This window comes from Nelusetta ayraudi, unplaced genomic scaffold (genome assembly GCF_046127955.1).
Source record: "Nelusetta ayraudi isolate G7.1 ecotype Tasmania unplaced genomic scaffold, CSIRO-AGI_Nayr_v1 ptg000008l, whole genome shotgun sequence".
Classification (NCBI taxonomy): domain Eukaryota; kingdom Metazoa; phylum Chordata; class Actinopteri; order Tetraodontiformes; family Monacanthidae; genus Nelusetta; species Nelusetta ayraudi.
In genome coordinates, this window is record NW_027466058.1 from 2,607,936 (window position 1) to 2,634,011 (window position 26,076).

A 26,076-nucleotide genomic window follows, 5' to 3' on the forward strand; every position below is an offset into this window, starting at 1 on the left:
TTTTTGTTATTATTTCTCTTAAAACAGTGCATCCAGACACACTTATTATTACATTTGCATTTTGCAGAAGTTGCAATTAGGATCCTTTCTAGGTTTCATACAGCTCATATACGTGAACAATTGTTCCCCACGACGGTAGTGTATGACAGGTAAAAGCATTCACTTGCCAACCGCTTTGCAATTGCTTTCGTGTAGTTTCATCAGCTGGTCTGCGGCGACTCCCTTGTTTAAACCAGGTGAGGTGTGAATTGCACAAAATAAGCTAACAGCACTGCTAATGTTAGCAGGATGCAGTGTCGGAACACAGCGCTATGGCTTGAGGACCTGACTACTTGTCGATGGAAGGGACAAAAGGCCTGCGAGCTCACCATGGACTCCTGGATGAGATCCTCCAGTCGGTGCAGGCTGCTGGTCTGGTCGCAGCTGTACTTCCTCTGAATGGAATCTCGCAGGTTCTTAAGGTAGTCCATGGATTGTTTGGCGTCGCTGAAAAACTGCTCGGAGCAACAAAGACGTATAATCGGATATAAAATAAAACAACGACAGAAGTTAGCGTTAAAATCTGCTGGAAATGCGGGAAGAGTCGGGCGCACACCTCAAAATAAAGAGCGTTCTCCTTCAGATGCTGCTCCACGCAGGAGCACAGCTGCAAAATCCAGCTCCACTGCGTCTGCATGGCAGCTCTGTAAGCCTGCAAGAGAGACAACAAGGCACGGCTCTGACTAATTTGAGCAAGTCGCTGAATATAAAGTTGATGCAGCCACATCCAGTGTCTGTTGTAATGCTGGGTGCAAACAAAGGGACATACTTCAATCGTGGGTCTGGCTGGGTGGTTCTTTATCAGGCGCTCTGCTTCCTCCTGCACAGACTTAATCACCTCCTTCTTTTCATCCAGCTCCATCGCCAGTTCCTGTTGGAGAGACGCACAGCTAACACCGAGCCAGGAGACCAAAAACAGCAAGTACTTCACAGGCGGTGGCAGAGTTCAACAGCAAACTCACAGCGTGGTACTCCCGTTTCTTCGAGATGCCGCTGTTGCGATCGCTCCAGTCGAAGGCCACCTCCTCCTCCTCCTTCTCGTTCAGCCAGATGAGCTCCTGAGTTGCCTGCGACACAAAGTCGTACAGGCTGTCCAGGTGGCTCTGCCGCTCATTCGAGGAGCTCTGAAAAGTGGTAAAGTAATCGGAAAAAAATCTGAAAATTGGGGAAAAGCTAACGTATTATAGCAAAATTTGTGATTATGGAGAGCTGTCGTACCAGGAGCGCCTCGTACTGCTTCTCCAGTTTGTTCAGTTTATCTGAATAAGTTAGTTTTAGAGGTAAATTCATCTGGATCTGAAAGAAACAGAGGTATTAGAGAAAGAATAGCAACACTGAGCACTGTGGCACGAGTGTGAGAGATTCTTTTCACCTCGCTGAGTTTGGCATCTTTGAGACTCATCTGAAACTCTTCGATGGCTCTGTTAACGCCCTTGTGGTTCTCTAAATGCATCTCCACGCTTGGCAAATCAGAGCCCCACTCTGAGCGATCCAGCTGCAACTGCGATCAAAGACAATCAATCGCGGCTGAACGCACTGCGCAGTCTTCGAAAAGCTCCTTGCTTCTACACACAAACAAGCCGTGACGAGGGCATACCTGCATCTCCTCCACCCAGCTGAGGAGCTCCTGGATGAACCTCATGTTCACCTCCTCTTCGGTCATGTTGGGCTCGGCCACCGACGACTTGGTGGGGGGCTTGCGAAGCTGCGAGTGCTTCAGGTGCCTGAGGCTGCTCGGGTCCATGCCGCCGCTGCCCATGTAGCTCTGGACCGAGGCGGGCTGCAGACCTGGATTCAAGGCGGGGTTCAGGGACGGGGTGAGGCACGGCGTGAGGCTGGAGGTGAACGTGGAGCCGGGGGTGCTCAGCGCACCCGGGGTGAGCATCGGCGTGAGGTCCGGAGTCAGGCTCGTGCTGATGTTCTGGGAGAAGCCGGAGTTGAGGCTCTGCGTGATGCCCGAGATCATCATTTTGGTCTGTTCTGTGGTCAGGGTGCGACCTTTGCTGTACACCGACGAACACTCCGCCCTCAGGGCCAAGAGGTCATCTCGGAGTTTCGACACCCTGGATGCAAGGAGAGCTCGTTCAAGGCGACGTCAAATCAAGCGGACTGGTCCTTTTTTTTTTTTAATTATTTGCATTGTACCTTTGGACGAGCTGATCAGCAAAGGGGAATTTCCCGTCCAGGAGAATCTGGAGGTCGACCACTTGCTGCCTGAGGATGTTCTCACACTCCAGAAGGTAACCTGCGATCTCGGCCTCGTTCAGGAACTGAATTCCAGACTCGAGGCGCTTTGCGTCCTGTGCAGAAGGAGGCCGACGGGACAAAACAGACTTAAACTCTTGAGAGGTTACACGCTCAATCAATACGTGTCAGAATAGAAAGCATAACAAACTGACCGACTGCAGGGCGGTTCGTGCCAGAGCCAGCTTGTCCTCCCCGATGACACAGTCTCGCTGCACCCTGTTCGCGATTTGTTGCAACATCTCAAGCCTAAAAAAACAGATGGGGGGTTGGGACAGTTTGCAGCTGTTTAGATTGATGAACATTCAATCTACTGCACATGGATTCATAGATCCAATCCTCATAATGTCAGCTGCAGAGCCAATAATTGCACCCTGCGATATGTTGATGTTAGCGGGGCTTTGGACAAAATAACAACTGCAAGAGTTTTGTTTTCCCCCCAACACCATGTATCAGCACTGTTTACATAGCATAAAGGCGCAAAATGGAGAGATGAGCCAGCGTAAACAGCTGTCAACGGAAACCACACAAGTTTAGAAGGCGACATCAGAGTTTACACAGCAGCAGGATAAACTGCAGCCACACACTGATGCTCCCAGCTCCCAGTGTGCTTACAGGTCAACTGAAGACTTTGATTTGACTGATCTTAATGCTATAATCCTCCTTTTCATACAGGTCAACTCAACACGTTATGTATTTTTTGGGTCAAACAGCACCATCTATAGGTTTGTCTTGTGCATATTCCAACCTCTACATCCTGTTTGACCAGATGTTATTTATTGATGGGTAGCCAGGCACACTGTTTTTTTTAATAGATATGTTTGACTTCCTGTTGAAGATTAGATACCAAAACACCGGGGGTCAATTAAATGTAAGTCAAGCGTGAACATCATAAATAATAAAGGCTGTTTTTGAGAGAAAAAAAAAAGGGGGGGGGCGGTGTTTGGGGTCAACAACATGTTTTTAATGGGCGTAATCTTGGAAAGCATTTTCACCAGAGCACTAAAGATCTGAAGTGTTGGGCTTGTGTATTTGCAACACGATGCCGTGCACTTATCTCGAACCAGTCGGCACGACAGCAAAGATGAAGGATAACCATTTGCTGACTCATCTGGAGGATTTGCTCATCTATTTAAAGACTATATGAAAAGTGCTCATCATGGAGCAAACAAAAGAAATGGCCTCAGCGGATCTGGACATTTCTTCATATCAGCTAATAATTGAAATTTGGCTGACAAGGACACTTTGAGAATTTTCAAAAGATACACATAATAGACCTCTCATCCCGATTCTATCACATTGAGCCAACCTATTAATGCACTAACGTGCTCCGTGGCTTCTCATACCTTTCCACCTCAGGCCTCAGACTCTTCTCCCTCTCCAGCATGGCCACTATTAATTTGCCCCATTCCTTCTCGATGTCGTTGGGGTGATGACCCGGGGGTAACTGGATGCGTCCAAACTCTATCCACATCTGCCAAAAGTTGTTGTACACGTTACGGCTGAATGGTGAGTAAAAAACGCAAAACTGAAACACGCCACGCACTGACTGATGCACGTGCGTACCTCCAGCATTTTATAGAGGTTTTTGATTTTCATCTTCTCGTTCTCCTTCAGCGGGATGTCGTGTTCCTTAAACTGCAGATACTGCGTGTAAAGTGCCTGCAAAAGAGAGAAAAAGGTGATTTTTTTTTTTTACCCTCGACTGTCAGACCTAACCAAACGAACCAGATGCAATAAAGCGCTCTTGCAAATGAAAGCTATCGACTCCTCGCAGGGAATGAATGCTGCACCTCGTCTCCGTGCATCAATATCACTTAGGGTCTCAATTACAGCAGGAACACTCTGAACGCGGGGCCCCCTGAGGGAGACGCTCATCCCTCACCTCACTCGCGCCATGTACTGAATACGACCACTTTGCGAAATGAGGGGCGTCCGGGTTTATCACCCTGAGATGCAAAAACCAGGTTAGCGCTCACTTGTTAAAATCATCAGTACCTTGAGTTCAGCAGGGTTGTTGGGGAATGATCGATCTGTCATTATGGCTACATTGTGTTTGATCCACTGGCTGAGGTATTTGATCATGTTCTGGTACTCCACCCACTTGATATCCACATCCTGTTCAGGGAAAAAAAAACAAACCATAAAAAACAGGCCATCAGCAAATGACACAGTTATAAGACTGGGTGGGGAGGAAGCTGAGCTGGTGCCTTCACTCACGTTGGGACTGACTCCATCAACACCATCTGGTACTTTGGGGAAGGCGTCGAACAGCGTGGAGACGTATGTGATGACTGACTTTTCATCTGGGGACTGAACGTCCACATCTGGTGAGGGAAATACAGCCATTAAAATAAAAATCATTCAGGGGCATTGATCTGAACTCCAGCTTAATAAGACAGTTGAGATGTTGTGCGAGCACAAATCTCACCCTCTGGGTCCAAGAGTCGGGCCACTCCCAGCTGCTCCGCTACTGCAAACGCTTGCTCCAAATTCGAGCGGTTGGTTTGCGTTGACACGCGGGTCATGTCGACCATGTCAGGTCTGCGATGGGCAGAAAGAGAGAGCAGAGAGGAAGGAGGCATGTTGATAAACGCGCGGTCCGTGAAAGTCTCCAACGGCTTTGTGTGACGTTTTCGTACCTGTATCTATGAATGATGGCATTGAATAACCTCCCGTCCCTCCAGGAGGTGGTGAAGTTGTCGCACCGTATGCCCACGTAGCCGTCTGTGATCTGCTTGGACCAGAACAGCAGCCTCTCCTTGGCTGTCATGTCCTGGGACTCCCCCGTGACGTGGATGTCCGAGATCTGTCCGGCAGAGAAACACAACATTTTCATCCCAAATGCAGAGGGAATCAAGCGTGTTTTTTTTGTGCCGCAGACAACCGCAGAGTGGCAGCATTAGAAGAAGGAGGCAAACTGGGAACTTTGAACACTAGGCTGAGCATCAGGCGGTCGTTGGTCACAGCACAACTTGACTTTAATGCCAGTCAGTGGCAGGAATCAATGTCAGGTACTGTGTTTAACATCTTCAGTCAAAAGATTTTTATTGATTTTAAGGGAATGTCCGACAGCATATCTTCAATTTAGGTAAAAGGTCTTTCGTCACAGAAAAACTAAGGACCTCTGCAATAGAAAGTCAAGTGAACTCAGTGCAAAAAACAACCTTGTTTTAAAATATAACACAAGGCAAATGTAGCACAACAAAACAACACCCAATAATATTGCATAATGTTGACCTTTTGGTTTAAGTGTTAGTGGGTAAAAAGTGTCCTTATCTACTCCAACTGGGCTTTAAACTTGGAAACTGACAATAGGTCAGAAGTGTCAGAGTTGTGTAATAAACATGTTATGAAAAGACTTGACACTACACAGAAGTCGCCTTGGGCTAATTATAGTTTGGGGACTAAAACCTATCTCCTTTGTGTGTGAAAGTCAACCTACACAAAAACATTTAAACTTAATGGCCAAGAGTAGATTTTCAATTAGGGGGGGAAGTTCATTCTCCAAAAAAAAAAAAAAGACAACAAGACACATTGCAAGAGGCCACATTGCAATTACTATGACGCAAAGAAAAGAATGGATAAGACGTAGGTTCAACAAGCCAGCAGCCACAACAAACTCTGGTTAATGTTTGTCTTGAATCCCAAACTAAAATGGGGAGAAAAGCCACACAAAGGAATGCCGAAATGTTGAAAAGTCAGAAATCTAAAGGCAAACAAGAGTGTTTCTTCATCATTGCCAAAACGGGCTGTTTCCTTCCTTCAAAATGGGCCTTTTTTTTTTCATTTTCCTCAAGATACTTCAAAAACCCTGGCAAAGCTGATCCTGACAAATTGTGAGTGACCCCGACATGACTGGAAAATAACAAGCTTACATAAAAACTGTGGATAATCGTTGTTGAAAATAAAAACAACTACATAAAATTGAACAAGCAACAAAACCTAGAAAAGTGAAAACCCAACACTCGATGCAGGACCACAGCGACTTTGTCAGCGATGACAACTAGTGACAAAAAAAGAAAAGATTCTTCTCTTATTTGTCACTAACAGTTGACTCTTCTTTCGCAACCCGTCCAATAAAACATAATCTTCATCATTTTACCACTGTGTCGTACACTGACACACACCCTGCAGCCATGACTCATAATATTTAAATATGACAAGGACATTTGTTTAACATTAATTTCCCCCTTACAGCTGCACGTTTGCATCTTTTTTGCGTGACACTTGAATCCCAGTTGAGATGATACGAAACCAGAGTGAATCCCCCCGACCTGCCCGTGTTGCATCACACCTTGGACGTCTATAAATATTGCGCCATCGTTTATTGTTTTTTTTTTTACCTTGCGTGGGGTTGAATCGCACTTGGCAGGAGCAGCGGGATGTTCTAGGTAACCAGAGCAGACAGAGGCCCGTCGTCTCCTCCTCCTCCTGCTGCTGCGAGCCTGAGAGCCCCATATAATCTTGGCGAACGCATCCTCGCCACCCGACGCATCGTTGCCCCTCAGGGTGCGCAGCGTGTGCTCCACCGCTCCGAAGCTGACCGCCCTGCGAAGCTGCCGCCGCAGCAGCTTCCTGGCGAGCAGTCCGTCCCTGGCCGCCCCGGAGGACGCGTGGGTGCAGTGGAGCTTCTCTTCCAGGGAGCCGCCCCCATCCCGCTCGGCCTGGAGCTTCCCAGGCCAGAACGCCGACCCCTCAGCAGGGGGATCCTCATGGGGATCCAAAACTGGGGTTTCGCCGACATTGTCGCCCTCACTGTGGATTCTCCACCCGGCTGAAGGTGCCGTCACCTCGGACGGTTCACCCTGCCCTCCTCGGGACTCCCCCGCAGTCCTTCCAGGCCCTTCGCTGTCGCCGGCGGCTATGATTCCGGTCAACGTCGGGGGTTCAAGGAGCTGAAGATCCCAAGACTTCCTCTTCTTCCGTTGGAAGTAGCGGCGACCTTTGAGCTCCCTGGATCCGGGCTTCAGCGGTGCTTTCTTGGGGTCGACGTAGCATTCCTCCTTGGGGCCTCGGACGCAGCCGCAGATGTTTCCCATGGCTGACAGTCAGGCGCTCCCTCGCCCATCGACGGAGCTGAAGCTCCTAAACGGAAGCAGCGGCGGCGGCTCTCAGGCAGAGAATCCAGCGAGATCCACTTGGTGTGAAGAGCCACAGACAGTCATCGCCGACTCTGTGTCCCGCTCGCTGTGAGAGGCGGCAGACAACGCGGCAGCCAGAGCTGAAACTCCACTCAGGGCAGAGTTGACTTTTCCTTTCATTAACTCGCTGTGACTCGCTCGCTCTCGCTCGCTCTCGCTCTCGCGCTCTCCCTCCCTCTCCTACTCTACGTGACTCCCTCGCTCGCACGATCCCTCTCGGATCTTTCCCCCCATGACGCTGGAATCCTCACTGACCTTTGAAACGTTTCCCTCGCTGCGCTAATCCAACCCCGAATGCCATAAACGCGGCAGCACAGACGTGGCTCACGTGCTGCCGGAACTCTCAGCTGAGAGAGAAAAAAAAGAAAAGAAAAGAAAAAAAACAAAAAACGCTTGTGGACAGACCTGTTCCAGACCGGCAAGTCTGAGTCGTCTTGCACTGTGAGCGTGCACACGTCACTGCCGCTTCTCCCGACACCAGAGCCTGTAATAAGGGTTGAGGGGAGGACGAGGCACAGCCACCTATTATGCCACGAGAGAATTTTGGCTCAGCAAGTTTTGGCCGCGCAGACCAGCCGGACAGAAACGGCTTTGACAAACAAGGACAGCGTGGGTCAATGAGAGCGAATCCGAGCTTTAACGGGGCCTATTAATCAAGCCGGGGGTACAATAGGGGAGCCAGAGGTGGAGCTTAAGTCCAATGGTTTATACAAACACTATTATCTGTGCAGATCCCCTCCACCGCAGCTCACAAAGGGCCAAACACTCCGACTAGGAAGTGATTCATCGCGTGAAAGCCTTACAAGAACTGTAAAACGACAGCGGGCTGGCTGACGGGAGCGGGACGCCGCTGTGAGGGAATCTGTTAGCGACTTTTATCACCAGAGCAGGGGGGAGAAAGAGAGAAAGAGGCTGCAGGTGGAAGACTGCAGCTAAAAATAAGAGCGAGCTGCTGTGAGGGTTACAATAGTCAAACGCCACTGAGGTTTCCCCTCAAGGGTAAAGTCACCTGACCACCCACACGGCTCAACCCACACACACGACTTCAGCCACTTGCGGTCAACAGGTCACACTTCTAAACACTGGTTTGCACTCAACGCTGCATGACAGAGTTTGGACAAAGAAAAGATGTGAAATCAAGGCGGAGATAAGACAAAAGGAATTCACACCGTCACCATTTGCCATGTGGTTTATTTCCATTAGACGCTATTGAGTCTTCGCCCACTTAGCCCTATAAAACTGTCCCCAGTCCTTTTCCCTTCCCTGACAGCTGGAGAAGCAGCAGGAAGCAGTTAGCAAACAAATCTTTCTCTTAATCGCACTGATAAAAGTTCCCTGTCCAGATGTTTGTTTATGCACAAAAAACACTCTAAAAAAGTATGTACAAAACACAACTGTAGATTTGAATGCGATTACACACTCAAATAAATAGAACTATGCACATCACATTTACCATATGACTACGGATGAATCAGTCTTATGCTTCATTCGTATTCGCACAAAGGTTTTATATGCAGCACGATAGAGCACGTCTGGGACAGACACAGGCTCGCTCGACCGAGAGCTACTCCACACAGTGCTGATAACAGAGGCATTGTCACGAATAACAATCAGATACGATTTGTATTAAAGATGCAAGCAACACAAATCATGAAATCTGCTCCACAGACGAGCTACAGTGAGATACGGTGTGTGTGTGCAAACAAGCGTCAGCAGTGAAAGCAGCCGTGAGGAACAGAGCCGACGTAATACGCCAGAGGAAAAACACACACACACGCACACGCACACAGTTTATGACAAAGCACAAAAACATGAAAACAATGTGCATCCCAAAACACAGCTGTTAGACAGAACCTGGCAACCACAAACAAAGTTTTGCATAAATAAGCACTAAAACTAACCCAAGTGTTCTGTCCAAACAAGGCCGTTTGTGGTAGATTCAATATGTGCATATTTAGTATGTAGTATGCTGTGTGTGTATATATATATGGATATATACATACACATATATATATTTACGTACATATATACATAATCCTCAACTTATATGTACACCTTTTACCCTTTTCTAAAAGGCCATTCTTTTGACAAAATAAGTCATATTGCAATGATCCTGCCCTTTGACAAAAAGGTGAGTCACATAAGTGCTCAAGATATTACAAGGTATGATATTACAAAGGATAGAGAAGCTGTACAGCTCTTGCAGCTCTTGCAGGTTATTCCAGATTTGATACCAGATCTGATTACAAGTGTATTTAAGCACCAGCGCATTAATGAATGCTTCCACTGGTTTGGGCTTACAGGCCACAAACACAAAAGGAAAAGTAAACTGGGATCACATTTCATTTCCAAACACTGCCCAAACACAAAGCCGTTCTCACGCCTCATTACACTGCATTCAAACATAAAATGAACCCAAAGACAGACATGACCTGAGGTTTGGTCATTTACGCTTTGAGAAAATCTGGGAAAATTCTCGGCGACCATGAAATCTTGTTTGTGCTAAACAACTTTGACACCTTGTGATCAAAATTAGAATCATCAACACGAGGAGTGTCTGGACCGTTTTGGCAAATAATTACTATAATTACAGCTCCAAACTATTGTGAATTTCTCAGGGTAAAAGAATAAGCAACTGCTCTAGAAACAAGGTTTATAATAGAGACACAGTAGTGATATCAGTTTTACCAGTCTTCAATAATTAATAACCAGCAACAAAAGGCAACAAATCAGGTGACAATAACAGGTGTGAATGCGTGACACGATTTTCCCCACTTCAACCACTTCAATCAAAGCACTGACCTGAAAGTGCAAAATGATTGTCCAGATTAATCCCAGGGTCAGCTTGGGGTTCCCGTCTGTGATGTCATCGTTCCTGATATTTACAAGTTTGACCTGTGTCCAGAAAGCAAGAAACAAACGTTCCACATCAAAATCTGAAACACTGCTTTTGACTTTAATTTTGCTGAAATCAGGCAAAAAGTGAGGTTCTGTTTTGTTTCGTTTTGTTTTTTTATGTGCACGCCTGCTACTAGATATGCGCCACAAGGTGGCAGAATAGTCATTAAATCGTGCAGGCAACAGTAATGGGGGCATCCTGGGGGGAAACGGCTTCTTGCCTCCAATTAAAGGCTTAAAACCTGCACATGCTGTTTCCTTAATCACATCACAGTCAATCACGTTGATTCATTATGGCACCGGGATTTTCATTTTTATATTTCAGGGCCACACAGCCTTGAATGTGCCTCGCAGTGTCTCGTGCCGTCTGAGACAATGGAGCTCATTTTCCAGCATCTTTTTGAAGCCCCTTTGTCTGAGTCTTACGTCACATCTGGCTGCAGCTCAGCGGGGCTGCGCTCCTCATCCCCATCCTCGGCTGACTGCTAGGGTGGGGGAGGGGACATGCGGAGGGCAGCGAGACCGTCAAAAAAAAGAAAAAAAAGAAAAAAAAAGAAAAACCACACACACACACACACACACACACACACACACACACACACACACACAAACCCTGCTGGTGGCATTCACAGTCAAACGCCGCCTTTGTTATCACAGGCGGCTGGGCGCCGATTGACAAAAGAAGAAGAATGGAAAGTTCCACGGGTCCAAGTCCACGCTGAGTGGCGCCGCGCCTGGCCAATTACAAAGTGGCTCTGTATTTGTGTCTGCCTAAAGCGCAGTGGGTCATGCACGTAGCTTAGCTGCGTGAAAATAAACACAAGCATGATGTAATTACATGTATAACCGGGTGGTAAACCTGCTTGGTTGTCCGTTGTATCTTATTATGTCGTTGTGGACAGCTGCCATCAGGCGGCAGCCTATCGCTCTGCCAGAGTTCGTATATATTCGTATATATTTTTCTTTACACACGAGTATGAAAAATGAACACGCGGAATTTAGCCATGAGTTCACCGAGTCGTGAGGATTTAAAGTAAAGCCAGTATGGGTATCACGAGGTGGGGTGAAACGTTAAACATACAGGTGTGCGTTACCCACGTGCATGAATGCTAAAATGGCTAATCGTGAAAGCTAAGCATGACTCTGAATATTACACATTAAGAGTATAATATTTCAATTAAAGGTGACTGTCTCGAACGGATCAAGCATCTCAGCAATTGATTTAATCTAGTCAGTGTAAGTTATTTTCTTTTATTAATTGAAATTTGTTTCCAGGTTGTATGATATCGTTGGTTTTTGAGTGTCTTTTTTTGTGTTTGTCAATCTCCAGCCACTGCCATATTTTTTGGTTGGATTTATTTTATATATAGTTTTATTACTCTTGAAAGCATTTTTTTCTTTTTTCTTTTTTGTTACCTGCTATTAAACCACCTAAAAGACACACACTCTTTCTTTCTTTTTTGTACGCCAGTGCATGCGAATTCTGCCAGCCACACATGTTCACATTCAAGTGTAAGGGGGAGGAGTCAGTCCCTTTTTGACATTTTTATCTAGACTCTGACTTCATCCGCCTGTGGAAAATACAGCTATCTGGGCTAAAATGTGTTCCGCTCCTCCGCCGATGGAAACTGTGAGAAGAGGCACAGCTTGAGCGTGTGACCTGAAGGATCCGTACCTGCCGCCTCTTTAAATAATCCAGTGCGATCTGTACATTCTGGAGCCTGTGGAAGCGCATCCGCCCTCTCTCCCGAGGCTGTGGACACAGAAAGGGAGGGAGATGCAGTGAGGGAGACGCACCGGTCTGCTCGGCGTGCAAAGACAAAATCAAACGTGATCATTAGCGTGTGGACACAGGACATGCTTCCATGTTCTTACCAATTCACCCGTCGGAGGAAAGACTTACACAAACAGGGCCTGCCTTTCCTTCAATCTCTGCAAATCCACTCCAAATCTACAACATCCGTTTCTCTTATCAGTGACAACCAACCGAGCAAACCCTGTAGACACACACTCTAGCAGCTGGAAGCAAGCAGATTTAAAAACGTTGTTTGGCTTGAGCTGCCAAACAGTTTCAGAGTGAATGATCTAATTCTAATAAAGTAGCATCTTGCGCGCGAGGGGTCAGTGGGGAGCCACAGCGTGAGGAAATGAAATGGAAAATGCGTTGCCGCCGCGGTGCAGCGGGGAGATTTGCTCAGCCACGATTCCTTCTTGATTAAAGCTTAAGGGGGAATTTTGCCTGTCTTAATATTGAAGCGCAACGGCAGCTTTGACCCGGTGAATCTCATTCACCTAGGAGCCTTCTTTGGGAGATGAAAATAGCAGGAGAAAGGGGACCTAAAAGCAGCGGATGCAAAATGTCCTGGTGCTCATGAAGGTTCAGCGCTGTGTGACGGTTCAGCCGATGGGCAAAGCTGTTGGAATGGCTAAGCTGAGCCACGTTCTGCAGCCAACAGCATTGGATGTCGTCTGCTCCACCTGTCTGCCGAGTATATTGAATTTAATGTGCCTTTGCATGGTCACAGTGCCACAGTCACCTTTTTATGTCACTTGCATATTCAAACATAGGAATTACAAATCAAAACAAGCAGGTGTTCATTAGGCTTATCAGAACACAAAAAAAGGATTTGTGGGTTACTGTTCAACCAAAAGCAAGTGAGCTCATCATTTAAAGTGGCAAAATTTGATCATGGAAGGACAAACAGAAGAGATGAATCAACTTTGTGAGCATTCGTACGTTGGAATTGTTCTAAACGTCTGTTAACTGTCAACAACACGCCCTGAATTAGTGGGTTAGAAAGGTCCTAAGGTGTGTGGGGGCAAGGGGGGTGAGCCACACGTACCCCCTTATCATCATCATCACCATCATCCACCGTGTCTCCATGCTGCTCAACCGCGCATGCCGCTGTCCCACTCACCAACCGCAATGTCTTCAGCAAATCGCGCTCCCTCGGCTTAGCACCCCGAATAAAAGGCCACACATAGGGGGAGGAGAGAAAGGAAGACATGGACACACACACACATAGATGGCGGCCAAAATCAAAGGAAGTTAGACAATGGACAGCAAATAAATGAACAGTTAAAGAGAATGGAGGACAGTGTGAGGATGAAAGTTAGCGCCACTGAGGAGGAAGTCGCTGCTGCGACTCCTCGCGCAGGAAACACATGCAGTTTGACGACAGTGGAGCACATCAGGGTATAATGACGTGAGGGAGTGGAAGCCTAATCGAATTACCTTATAAAATTCCATAAATAAAGTCATTAAACAGAATGAAATGCTTCATAATTCACTGCTTCAAGCTGAAACCTCCCACAACACAAACCTCATTTGACGGCTCATCTCTCACGTTATCCAATAGAAAAAACTTTCATTTATAATCAAACAAATAAGGATGTCGCTTTGTTCTAATGAGAGTCAATGTTTAGGATTATCATCATTACTCTTTGTTCACTGTTTCATTTGTCGGTTACATTGCCACCTAACCTAAAATTAAATTATCTGCATTTTTCTTCTCGTGTTAAGCCTGGTATGTGACAATTTATATTCAGACAGAACTCAGCCTTGTTCTCTATCTTTAGCAATAATGTGTGTGAGGCGTAGGAATGACAAGCATTGCTCTCGATGATGATTTGCCATGAATATAATATAATTTTAATGTTTCAGAAAGTAATTGAATTTTAAAGGTAATTGATTTTGCTGTTTCCATGTTTGGACCCTTGCTCTCCTGTCAATTGCTGCTTTGATTTATAGATATTGTGTCCTGTAATGTGCTGTTTAATTTTTGTATCACTGTTAGACTGTTAAAAAGGATGGAGTGTTAGGTCAAACTTCGTTAAAAGGATGATTGTAGCGCAGTGCTCGGGGCCATGACCATCACAGGCCAGTGGCTTGCCAGCAGTGGTAAATCATAACTTAAAAATAGGATTTCAAAAAAGGTATATGGTTCACATAGTTTGAACTGCATGCTTTGTTTCCAGACATTAGAAAAAATCCAAGTCTTTTAATCGTATTGAAATCTTTTAATTGAACCTATTTTTCCACAACAGTCAATAAAGTGCAGGATGGATGGCTTTTACAAAGGAATTAAATAAATAAAGCTGAAAAGAACAAGTGATCCTGATTCATAGTCTACTCTATGCAAGCTAAGCAGCCAGCACGCACGGGTTGTGAAATGGTATTGCTTACAGCTACATAGATTACGGTTTTGAAAGCAAACTCTATGGAAACGAACATAAATTTGCGTCCAAAAAAAGTTATGTTCAAGACAACTCAGGAACACATGACAAACCCCGTCCCGCATCGATTCAAAATGGGACGCACCATTTCAGATACGGGACAGTTCTGTATTTTAGGGGAAGGTTGGCAACTCTCGTTGATTGAAAGCTGCAAAAAGCTCCACAAGAGAGAACTAGTTGGGTTTTTTGGCGTAATATGTCTTTACACTGTGATGATGATTGTTTTATTGGAAACTGTAAATAACTGTTTTTTACGCAACACTAAACATAATTACCAACTGTACAGTCTCATAGAAAACCCTAAGTGGACAACAACACTCAAACAAACAACAAAGGACATGGCTTGTTTACCATTAAATCCCATGATTCTCTGCTAAGTCAGCCACATGGAAAAAAAGAAATAAACTTTTATGACCCTTCTAATTGTGTCTTATGATGTCCTGTGCGCTTTCATATTGAAGTCTGTTTATCATAGCAACAGCTCTGACGCGCAAATCCCAACACTTGCCTTGTTTCTGCACTTGCGCAGATTAATTTTGTCTATTAAATCTCCGCAAAACCCTGAAAGAGAACATCACGCGAACTCACCAGTGTGTCTCCAGACAAAACCTCCAGCAGAGTGATCAGGTTATGTCCATCTCGCAGGTCTTCGTACAGGTCATTTATGTGTTTTCGTACCTGAAGGGAAAAGAGAACAAAAAAACAAAAAACAAAAACAAAAACAGAATTTAAACCCTGTACTTCATTAAATCTGTCACTGACTTTGTTTTTCGCTCTTAAGGGCAACACTTTTATTATATACATGTTTTGTCTTATTTGTATTTTATATAATTACATACATCCAGGTATAACATTTGACATTGGAACTGCACAGAGTCAATGGCCTGCACCGGGACATTGCTGCAACACCTCATCAGGGCACTTGACAGCTCCGGTACGAAGATTTCTCCTTCCTGCAGGGCTGCTGCCCCTTCCTGTCCTACATACCACACCCCTGAAATCACTCACGCTGCTGACCGTTGACCTGCTTTCACACAGGGCTTTCGGCACTGTAATCCCCGATTGCAGCCACAGCTGCGGAGCCAAAATAGACCTGCGTCCTTCTGCTATTGGGTCGGCGAAGCAAATCCTTGACTGTGACTCTGCACTTTTGAGTCGTCGTGGCGGACCCCCCCGCCCCCCATCACTGGCATCTGGTTGTTAAAACGTGAAGCAAAATGCCACTAATTGAGCCCATTCAGGTCTAACGTTGCTAAACGTAGGTTGGGCTAGGCTATTTCCTCCTTCTCACAGGTAGATGCAACATTTAGAGAGTGTGACTCGAGAAATAGCACTCCCTGGAGGCAGAGCAGGAGTCTGCAGGGCCTCCAGAGGCCTAAAGAAAATTTCACGCTTGAAATGCTAAATGCATCTTGGAAAACAATGATTAAAAAATAATGTTATGGATGACTAGTCATTTAACAAACAGGAGGCCCAAAGGTCCAAGGATGATGATGATGAAAGTGCAAAATAACTTTGGCCATATGGTTGTGTGGAGGAGGAGGGGCCCACCAGCTATGAGTGAAATGGCTTGCTTGATGCAGCTGTGTTGGCAGCAGTGTTACCAACTGCTGTCACACTTGTTCACATCCTTATTATGCACCGGACAAAAACTTAAAAGGGACAACATGCCGCTCAAATTCATTGAATATTTCCTATAAGCCCCGATGGTGAAAGTGTTGTGTGACTGAAGTGTGAAACTGAACAGTCCAGAACCCAGCAGCGGAGTATTTTTGGCATTCTTCGAATTATGTACAACAGAAAAAGGTGTGTGTGTGTGTGTGTGTGTGTGTGTGTGTGTGTGTGTGTGTGTTCTAATATATGAATGAGCCAAAGAGGCTTGTGAGGGAACATGTGCTTTAGCTTGGCTTTTGAGCTCGCTCATATATTTGCCTTCGTGTCCCACAGAGAAAAAATAATCTACTTTTAGTCAACATATAAAACAGATTATAGCAAAGAGGATGCAAAGCTTCCTTCAACCATGACAGTGACATTTCTCCAAACAGTTCTGCGTGAACACTGCAGTGGGAGCCAAATAAAGTGGGCCATCATATGTGAGTCTGATTTATTTTTTAAGAGGCATGTTAGAAGAAACGTGCCAGCACTCGCCTAGCGGTGTCTGAAATGTTTCATTAAATTACACTCCAGCCCAGTTGGTGACTCAACACAACTGTGGTAAAACAGCAAATGTCATGCTAAGTGATGTTTGGCTTGATTAACATCAGAGGCCAAGCAAGTCAGGACCCAACGCAGAGGTGGTAACTGTTATTGCTGCCAGTACTTTTCTAATTATTTTAACCAATGGAAAAATGGATCACTGACTGTTTCAATGACAAAAAAAAACTTTTCACACAGGGTTCAGCTATTATTAACATGCATACTAATGAGATTTTTGGGTCTGCTGTGACATGCAGGAATGCTAAATTTAACATTAGAGTGCAGGGGAAATAGATAACAAGAAGGGAGTGACTGCCGTGCATTTGTTCCTACCTTCATGATATGCTGATTTATCCATTTTGTAAACGTCTTCTTTTGCACTCTGTCCCTTTCATCTGTGGAGGAGAAAATAAACATGGCACTTGGTCTTAATCACAAGCAGCTGGACAACACAACACGACTTTTCGTGGGGAAATGTAACTGGATGTGTCATATTCTGCTTTAGTAGCCGCTTCTACCTTCTGGCTACATTATACCAAAAATTGGGCTTTGAAGCATGGCACACTTAAAGTCTTCTAGCTGGGATTTTTTATTTTTTTTTGGCTTTCTTTTCCCACAGAAAAACATGCTGTTATGAGACTGTCAAGTAGGAAAGTAGGGACACACCAGGACCTCAAAACTTCCAGTGGCCTGAAACAAAAGCATCCATTTAGCAGAGGCTGGAATTCATCAGAGTCTCCTACGTGCTTTCAGCCGCTTCATGTTTTTGTTTACAGTCACCATGGAGAGGAGACTTTCTGCAGCCAGCGGAGCATTGCAAAACCTGGGCGAAGTAGCGACGCAACTACAAAGCAAACCGATTCAGTCCCTTTATGACTCAATTCATTGAACTGTGGAGTCGCCCCAACGTGTACGGCTGGGTTTTCTCCTCGACATGATGAACAGCTTCAGAAGAACCTCCGTCCAGCGTCAGAGCGGGACTCAAGCCAGACACCGCAGCCGGGACTCACAGACTCTGCTTCCACGTGTCTCCATCAGCGAGACACAACTCGCCAATGTGATCCTTGCAAAAGACCAAAGGCTCTCATATTGCAAAACAATAGAGGATTGGCTAAGAACAAGCACCACTCCACCTTCTGATGATCCAGAGCACAGAAAAATAATTACTCAAGGCTACCGCCAATAATACGCAAACATGGCCGTGAACGATCTGCTGTGAAGGAAAGGAATACTGACCCATGCAGCACATTAAGGTGACAAGGCGAGCTCTGTGCTGCCTCTCGGTCTCCCGCAAGCTCAACATCCTCCCAGCCGGTTCCCGAGTGTCATCCAGACAGGCCGATGCCATGAGGACAAGAGGCTGAAGAGGCAGCGACACTCTCCCTTCTTCCTGCCTGCCTGCCCGCTGATCTGCCTCTGGGGCAGCCGCTACTCGCTCTCTCATCAGGCAACCAAAACGAGTCCTGTCAGGTTTTCCAGGGCTGCTCTCGCTATTTTGACTGTGGCGGGGACCGAGCAGCAGCGCCCGACACGAGAAAATCAGAGGGAAGAATGAGAGGGCAGCCTGGGGAAAATGTCTCAGACTCCAAATTAGGATGAAGCCGCGATGGCGGTGCTGTTATTTCAGAGCAATGTTATCGTATTTCACAATGACGGGATAAGTCCCTTTTATTATTATTATTTTTATTTTTTTTCGGAAAGCTGAAGAAAGTTGGAGGACCAACGTTGCAGGGTGTCAATGTTTTCTCCCCTGCACAGCTGTGGAGTATCACCACTGCATAGTTTACATCACATCAGCAGGAAGTGCAGAAAGCCAAGCCGGGGGAAAAAATTGTCAGCAGGGATTTTAATGACATAACCTTGAAAACATTGAACTACTAAGGGGCCATCTTTGAACTCAGGTCTTTCATGACAAGTTAATGTTCTTTTCTCAGGGGTAAGGCAGGGTACTCTGTATTTTGCACAGTAAATGTACAATAATCGAGAAAAATATAGGATAAATTGTCTGTTGTAGACCCACAAATTACAGCAATGCTTAAATACTTCAGACATTTTAATTCATTGGCATCAAAGCTACAGTGGCCAAACCAATAAATACAGTCTGTCAGGATATATGGTGCACTTTAAGATCTCTCTGGCACTGCTCTTCTTCTTAAATTCAGTTCATCTATAAATAGTGCATGAGGGGGGAAAACTGCAGAGAATTGGAAAGTGGGTTGATCCGAGAATTACTTCACACGAGGCTTTGTGAATCCACAGAGAATCCAGCCCTGAACACCTCAGTAAGGCATTATTCCATTGGACGAAAGTCCAGCTATCACTGACGGTCATCGCCGCGGTGAGACATTTACCGGCAGGGCTGTTGTGTCACTGCTGCTGCGAGGGCCCTTGGTGCCGCCGCCGCCGCCAAGAGATAAAGAGAGGGTGGCGCAGTGCGAGACACTAATTTGGCTCATATCTGAGCTTTTTGCTTTCAAAAACGTTTTGACCGTCTCTCGAGCAAACCATTAGCACGGATTGGCTGGGCGCGCATTCCTGGAAGCCCTCCAGCCCGTGAGTGAATGGGCATCGGAACAAGCACTAATCCAACCGCTGATACAAGGAGCGTGCCTCACACAGACACACACACACTCAGCACACTCGGGTCACGAGCTGCTGTCAGAGAGCGCAGGCCGCATTAATAGAAACATTAGAGCGAAAGGGGAGAGAAGGGAAGCAGGAGGAAGATCCAAAGTTGCCACATCACAGGTTGTGCTGCTTTCCCCAAAAATGAAGGTGTGTTTAACAGAGTGGTGCCCTCTTGAGGCTCCTTTGGGAATGAGGAAAAACCTTCAGTTTCCTTTACATGTAAATATGCATTAGTTTAGCAGCAAAACGGCAGAGGTACAAATTAGCATCAAGCAGAGAATGAAAAATCTTTAAAAAAAATAAAATAAAAAATAAGACTCAGAAACTCACCAAACATGATTTTGCATTTTGATACAGTCTTACAGACTTAATGTTAATTAAATTTTTGGAGGGGGATACTGTATAAGAGATGTACAGAAGCAAACACATGGTCCCTCAGGAGCACCAGCTGAATGTCCAAATGGCCAGGTAGCCTGATATGTTTGCATTGTTACATTTTTTACATTCTTATTATTAACCTCACCTTCATGATGTTGCTATTCTAATGATTAGCTGTTCTTGTTTTTAAGCCCTCCGCAGGACAGTTCCTCCATTTTTGAAGAATTAAAATGCTTATTTCATATAAAACCAACTTTATAAATAATATTGTATTTCCACAACATGCGACTCCTGATGACAGTCATTAGACTGCGATTATGATATACCCCTAATTTAAGCAGGAAAGGAAAAACCTGACTGGGCTTGATAATCTCTTTTCCAGGAGTGTCCCTGCCAAACATAAGGTAGAATTACACATTAGAAAAACAGCAAATTCAATACCGACTGCCACAAAGAGAAGATAAACCAGGCAGAAAACGCAGTCGGACATTTATTTCTCCAAATCATCAAGCACTCTCTTAAAACTGTCCAACAAAACCAGTTTAGTAAGTTTTAGGGTCTTTCAGTGTCTCAAATTAAAAAATAAATGAATAAATAAAAATAATCTGCTTGTAATTTTCTAATTTTTGTATCTAGACGAAAAACGGATCACTGGTTGTTTTAATGACGCTTGCTTGCGTAAAACATTGTCAGTGAATCAGTGAAAAACCTTCTGAACTGGGAAAGCTTTTAATCTGATAACCTGTCACAAGTAAATCTACATACAGCTCATGGTTTCATAGGATTATCTTAAATCAATTCAGACTGGCCGCCATTCTTCAAAATTGAAACCTGATGACATTCAAAGCTCCTTCCTCGGAAAACAGTCGTTGAAGCCTTTTCCATCATGAAGGCAGGAAGTCGGCAGGTACTTAAGTACTGATTACTAGCCCAGCGTGCCCTCCTCTGTCATAGTTCAAGCATGGTAGCACGTCGCTAATTTTAACAAAGCACTGAATAGCCAGATTTGTAAGAGTCACAGAGGCCAACCGACTGTTTGAGTTGGTAACATTCAAACAGACGGCGGCGGGGTTGCACAGACACTTATTTGTAGACCGACCTCAGCAGAGCACATGTGCATTGCTATTAATAGCAGCGGGCGGCCACGCTGCCCTCCCTCCCTTCCCCTCCTGCACCCTCCTGCAAAACCGCATGAACTGCGCCACTTGGGCGAAGTCTGTCATTTCTCTGAACGCAACACAACACAACATGACGTAAGCACACACACGCAGAGGATGAAGTCAACTCTTCAGGTCAAAGTGGACCCAAAAGGGTCTTCATTAATTCCTTTCCATATTTCTGAGTGTGATTTCTCCTCAGTAAGGGTGTTCTGATATTTTTGGTGTTGCAAGACTTTTGCTGGATACGTTTACCTGTTAGAATGATCAAGGTTTGAGAACCGAGTTGCCCAATTATGTAGTTCAATAACAAACAGCACATCCAATTTTATGGACCATTTTTTTAAAAAAGATATAAACGGGACTGTGCACACTGACTGCACATGACTCTGCAAATGAGAGAAAAAATATATAGTGAAAAATATAAGTAGTTTTCCTGTGTGGCCCGGGGAGCTGGTGACACCCGCTGGCATGTCGTTACATCAGGATGCCAAAAATATCTGCACATTCCAAGCACAGTGAAAAAGGCATAGCAATCAAAATTCAGCCGGTGTAATCCTCTTGACCTCGTATGGGAGGCGAATCAAAACAGACATAATGACGGCGCTGAAAAGCCCTCGAACCCGCCGGCTGGTGACAGGGACTCGCTAAACATTCTCGCTCGACTGCTCCTCCTCTTTTCACAGCTCTTGGTGTGTCACAACCAGCTTAGTGTGCTTGGCCATACACAACATGGACTTTGTCTTTTTGGTAACCTACAGCCACCATGTTGTGCTGTGCAGAGTGGTGGACATTTCCATGTCTAGGTTGCAGTTTGTCCAATGCTATTTAAAGGGGTCCTATCATTCACATTACTAGATTTCAAAGAAGAATTTTGCTGGTCTACTTCCAACAATAGACATAGTTTGCTTTGGTCCCCCTCCCCTACCTGTTCCATGCGTGGCCCCGCCTTGGAACAGCCCACTCCCCTGTGATTGGCCAGCCGCTGCTAGTGCAAGCTAGGGGGGAAGACAGCTACTAACTCATGCAGAGAAATCTCACCCAAAAACGTCTGCAGAGGCGTTACTATGATAATCAGTTTGATTTCTTACATAGTGAGGCCCCAGAATCCCCCACATGGCTGTTTTGGCATAGTAATACAAAAAAAAATGCCATCTAAAGTGTGTAAGTTTTATTATTTGCACTTGGTGTGTTAGCTAGCATGCCAGTAACCAAAAATGATTTATCTTTAAATACATATATCTTAAAAAAAAGTTAAAGTTGTTTTTTGATAATTGGACCCCTAAAACATCACGACTTTAATAAGAAAAGAAAAGAAAACATTATTAAAGACCAACAATGACACATGAATGTTGAATACAAAAAAAGTCAACAATAACATTAGCATGCCGTGTAAACAGCTAACATAGAAACTAAATGAAACTGAATGGTGAAATAAAGTCAAGCTTCATGGGCAACAGGTTTTCCTTAAATTATGAACAAGTACAGAAAATGTAAAGTTTGAACAAAAGTGGGACCACTGTCAGGCTGGATGAGTTAGTAAAAACTTAAGATGTACTTCCCAGCAACCTAAACTAACCATAAAAGTTCTCCTCTGGCTCGCACAGTTTGCTTGTCTTTTGCTCATAGTTTTGTGGCTCTTTTGGCGTTAAAATGTTTTCTGTAGATGATTCAAGAGGCCCAGAGGAGTAATGACTCAGCACAAAATGAACAGCTTCCTTTGGTGTCCTCATAACCACTTCAGAAACGTGTTATTTGCACAGGTGGCTATAGAAAATAAAAAAGGTGACAATGAGGGGGCGATGCTAAAACACATTTTTGTCATTCTTACTTGGTGAGAATACGACAATCAGTCAGTGAGACGTCTCAGAGGGGCAGGGCAGCATCAGAGCTATGTGTCTGGAAACAGAGCAGTCATTGAGTCAGGCTGCCAAGCAGCTCCTCCAGTCCAGCCCTTCCACACGGTTTATCATGTTCGCTCCACTGTTTGGACTTAAACAATGCTCAATCTCAGAACATCAACGGGGAAGATCAAAGAGGACGTTTCAGGCTGACTAAACTTCAGATTGGGGCTGTGAGGTAATAGCTACAACACAGTCCAAAAAGCACAAAAGTCAGAGGAGCTACTGAGAGGTGGCGTGACTTCTGATTTGGAACGAGTTCTCTTTCGTGTGTGAGGGGGTAGCCGATCAGATCTGGCATCAGATGGGGACAAGGCAGACCTCACGTAAAGGACACTGGCAAACACTGGCGGAGGAAGTAGTTGCATAGCAAGGTCAGACAAAGAAACATACATGAGATTTGCAGTTTGATGCACAGGCATCAGAGAACCGATACTGACTGGCTTTAAGAGGACTATGTAGGCTCTAAGGTTTAACAAACAAACATTATTGACACAAAAAATATCAACTTACATTGTGACTAAATCAACACAGCCTGGTTCGTAATTATTAGCCAACTGCTATTATAATACCACCGGGGGTCGCTGTGATTTATGGCTGATCAGGTCAAAATGTTGGAGAAGAGGAAACGTTAAAACAAATCAGTGTGGCTTCAAGAGTGAAGTATCAGCATGAGGGTCAGTCAGATGACACAGCAAGCACAGCTGTTGACACTTTGACTCCGGCCCATATGTGTAACAGCTGCAGCTTTGACATTCAAGTCACTATTTGCACACGTGATCAAATCAGTTTCTTCTCCTGACTCTTACCGAGAATTTCCTTTAAAAAAAAATGTGTGACAGTTACAAAACTGTGACTCAAGATTGATCGGGAAAGATAAACACACATTTAACAGCTGTTCCAAACGGAAAATTCTGCGTCATCGTCAACAGTCTTGGTTTACCACCAATATCCCAATCAGAAACACCTGAGATGCGTCACTTGGTATTGCAGAACAATAGGGTTGTCTAGTACAATAATCAAATGAATAAGAAAAAGAAGCAAGCAGAAAGAGACAAAAAAAAATTACAGGCAAGTGACTTAATTCATTTTCCAGGGTGATCGGATTATAATCACAGTTTTCTAACAAAAGATTCTGTTGCTGTTTTAATTTAAGATGGGAAAAAAACGCAAGTGTGGAACAATGGAAAAGTGAACGCATTTCCTACTGCTGGCATGGGAAAGCTTCCCAGCATCTGCTGCATTGGAGAGAGAAGGGTGGGACTGCTGGGGTGAGTCAGGGCTGGGACTGCAACTCACAGGATGAGCTCATGTAAGGGAAGCCAAGCAAATCTGTGGAATGAGTCTCAGTCGTTCTGGACTTCCCATCACCATGACAGCTATAAAAATACTGCACGGAGCACAACAGTGAAGTGCCGGTAGAAATATTTCGTTTTGATAAAGGCAGAAGGGTGGTTGTCTTAAAGTCAGTTCATATGTTCATGTACAAAACGAATAATCCAGACAAACACGTGTATCTCTTTAGAATATATTTCTGTTCTACATATTTATCTTTGCCTTTTTTTAACATTTGCCTGAATAAAATAGAGACCGCCGCTACATATTGGCAAAGCAGAGAAAAAGCTCTCTGGAAGCTCAGCTGGTTTGGATTTCACCATTTTAAATGCGCTTTATTGATTTACCGGAGTGAAGGGCTTGGCCGCATTAGTAGCATGACGCTGCGCGAGTGAATGCTGGGAATCGACGGTGGAGAATTTGACATTTTTGAGATTTTCTTCGCCCTTAACGTAAATTCTTTTGGCGATACCATTCCACATTATGGCCAGTAGAACTCAATGGGAAGCACAGCCGAAATAGAAAATATTCCTCTTCAATTCCCAAGAAATACATCTTGATGTGCTGAATTTGGCCAATCATCATCCTGTAAAATGAAACCACAGGCAAGCACAGCTCAACAACGTTCTGTTTTTTTCCCCCTCATGACACGGCTATCTACAATGTCCAGCTGTGTGTGCACAATATACAGGAAGGAATGCTAATCTGCCGGCTAGAGACCACTTTCACAGCGTGCGGCTTCCAGAAGTGAGAATAAAAGCTTGTGAAGGAGTGTCGCTTCCATCAAGTTGACACATGAGCAGGTCCTCGGAACTTGGATGCTGCTCTGGCAAAATTAACAAAGTGTCTTTTGTACGGTAGCAGACAGTCTCCATGGAGGATTGCTCTTCTGTGTGTGTGCGTGTGTGTGTGGGCCAGTAGGCCATTTGAATGTGATGAGTGGGCTGCCGACATGGGGTAGAGGGGTTGGGCCGGGCACGGCTCGCTACGGACAAAGGCAGTGACTGTGCAAAAAGACAGAGCGCTCTTCCACTCATCTGTCGTCTACTATGAAAAAAAAAATATAACTGAAGAGGCAAATAGTATTAATTATGCATTTCCTTAGTGTCTGCGGTGATCCCTGAGGAAATATGAGGTCATAACGCAGGACAGCGCTGACTCTGAGGCATAAAGAGACAGCGACAGACAGACCACACCCTCCTAAAGCACACAACGTGCAGGGAGCCTAAACGTAATCTTTAAATAAACAAATCTAACTGAGTCAGTAGTTCAGTATCAGGTTACACTGATTGACATTTCATGTCATTTGACGAATTGATTGGAGAATTGACGTTCTTTAAGGAAAATGGCTATTTCTAATGTTTGATTAGTAAGGATAAGTACGTACAATAAAATTTAAAAGTGACTTCCTTCAGTGCCCAGGTCTCGTAGATCTATAAAGAGTCGAGCAGAGGTCCTGGTAGCACCATATTTATTCCATATTTTACCATAAATCCAATAAATAAGATTTACTAAATATAGAATTAATCAATCTCTGGACAATGCAGGAAGCAATGGGGGAGGGGTGGGGGGGGCATCCTGAGTATGTATCTGACCATCCTGAAAATTAATTTCCACAGCATTGCAAGCAGTGTTGTTTCCCATGTCATTTGGATTCAACTCAACGAACGCACTGCATTCAAAGTCCAATGCAGCCGTCTGTGCGCAAAAAAACAAAAACAAATCAACAGCAAGCAGAGCAGAGTGTTTACCGCATGCCTAATCCATTAAGTCAGTTGCGGTGTCAGAGGATAATCAACTGTTGGGAAAACTCTTAACGGCCCCTACACGCTGAAGCCCGACCAAGCAGGATCTGCAGGAAGAGCATAATTACACGCAGTCACGGCCCAGCGCTATTAGTGCCGTGCTGTATGTGTCTGA

The 26,076-nt window shown here is 44.9% G+C and overlaps 1 protein-coding gene across 12 annotated transcripts in view; it reads right to left on the minus strand.

Moving 5' to 3' along the window:
- Positions 1-26,076, minus strand: part of dst (dystonin) — a 91,943-nt gene that overhangs the window by 55,595 nt on the left and 10,272 nt on the right. For 10 of the 12 annotated variants that reach the window (XM_076018740.1, XM_076018736.1, XM_076018732.1 and 7 more), the window contains 20 exons: positions 17,091-17,152; positions 15,150-15,239; positions 13,169-13,279; positions 12,001-12,078; positions 10,230-10,322; positions 4,926-5,092; positions 4,715-4,827; positions 4,504-4,610; positions 4,282-4,401; positions 3,850-3,945; positions 3,630-3,757; positions 2,439-2,532; positions 2,185-2,339; positions 1,637-2,102; positions 1,412-1,540; positions 1,258-1,335; positions 1,002-1,163; positions 809-910; positions 596-691; positions 369-494 (listed from right to left, as the gene is read on the minus strand). In XM_076018740.1, the coding sequence (XP_075874855.1) occupies positions 369-494; positions 596-691; positions 809-910; positions 1,002-1,163; positions 1,258-1,335; positions 1,412-1,540; positions 1,637-2,102; positions 2,185-2,339; positions 2,439-2,532; positions 3,630-3,757; positions 3,850-3,945; positions 4,282-4,401; positions 4,504-4,610; positions 4,715-4,827; positions 4,926-5,092; positions 10,230-10,322; positions 12,001-12,078; positions 13,169-13,279; positions 15,150-15,239; positions 17,091-17,152 (2,573 nt within the window). Of the gene's footprint in view, positions 1-368; positions 495-595; positions 692-808; positions 911-1,001; positions 1,164-1,257; positions 1,336-1,411; positions 1,541-1,636; positions 2,103-2,184; positions 2,340-2,438; positions 2,533-3,629; positions 3,758-3,849; positions 3,946-4,281; positions 4,402-4,503; positions 4,611-4,714; positions 4,828-4,925; positions 5,093-6,629; positions 7,582-10,229; positions 10,323-12,000; positions 12,079-13,168; positions 13,280-15,149; positions 15,240-17,090; positions 17,153-17,993; positions 18,121-26,076 lie in introns of those variants that run through there. The other 2 variants (XM_076018737.1, XM_076018734.1) reach the window with 2 other exon arrangements.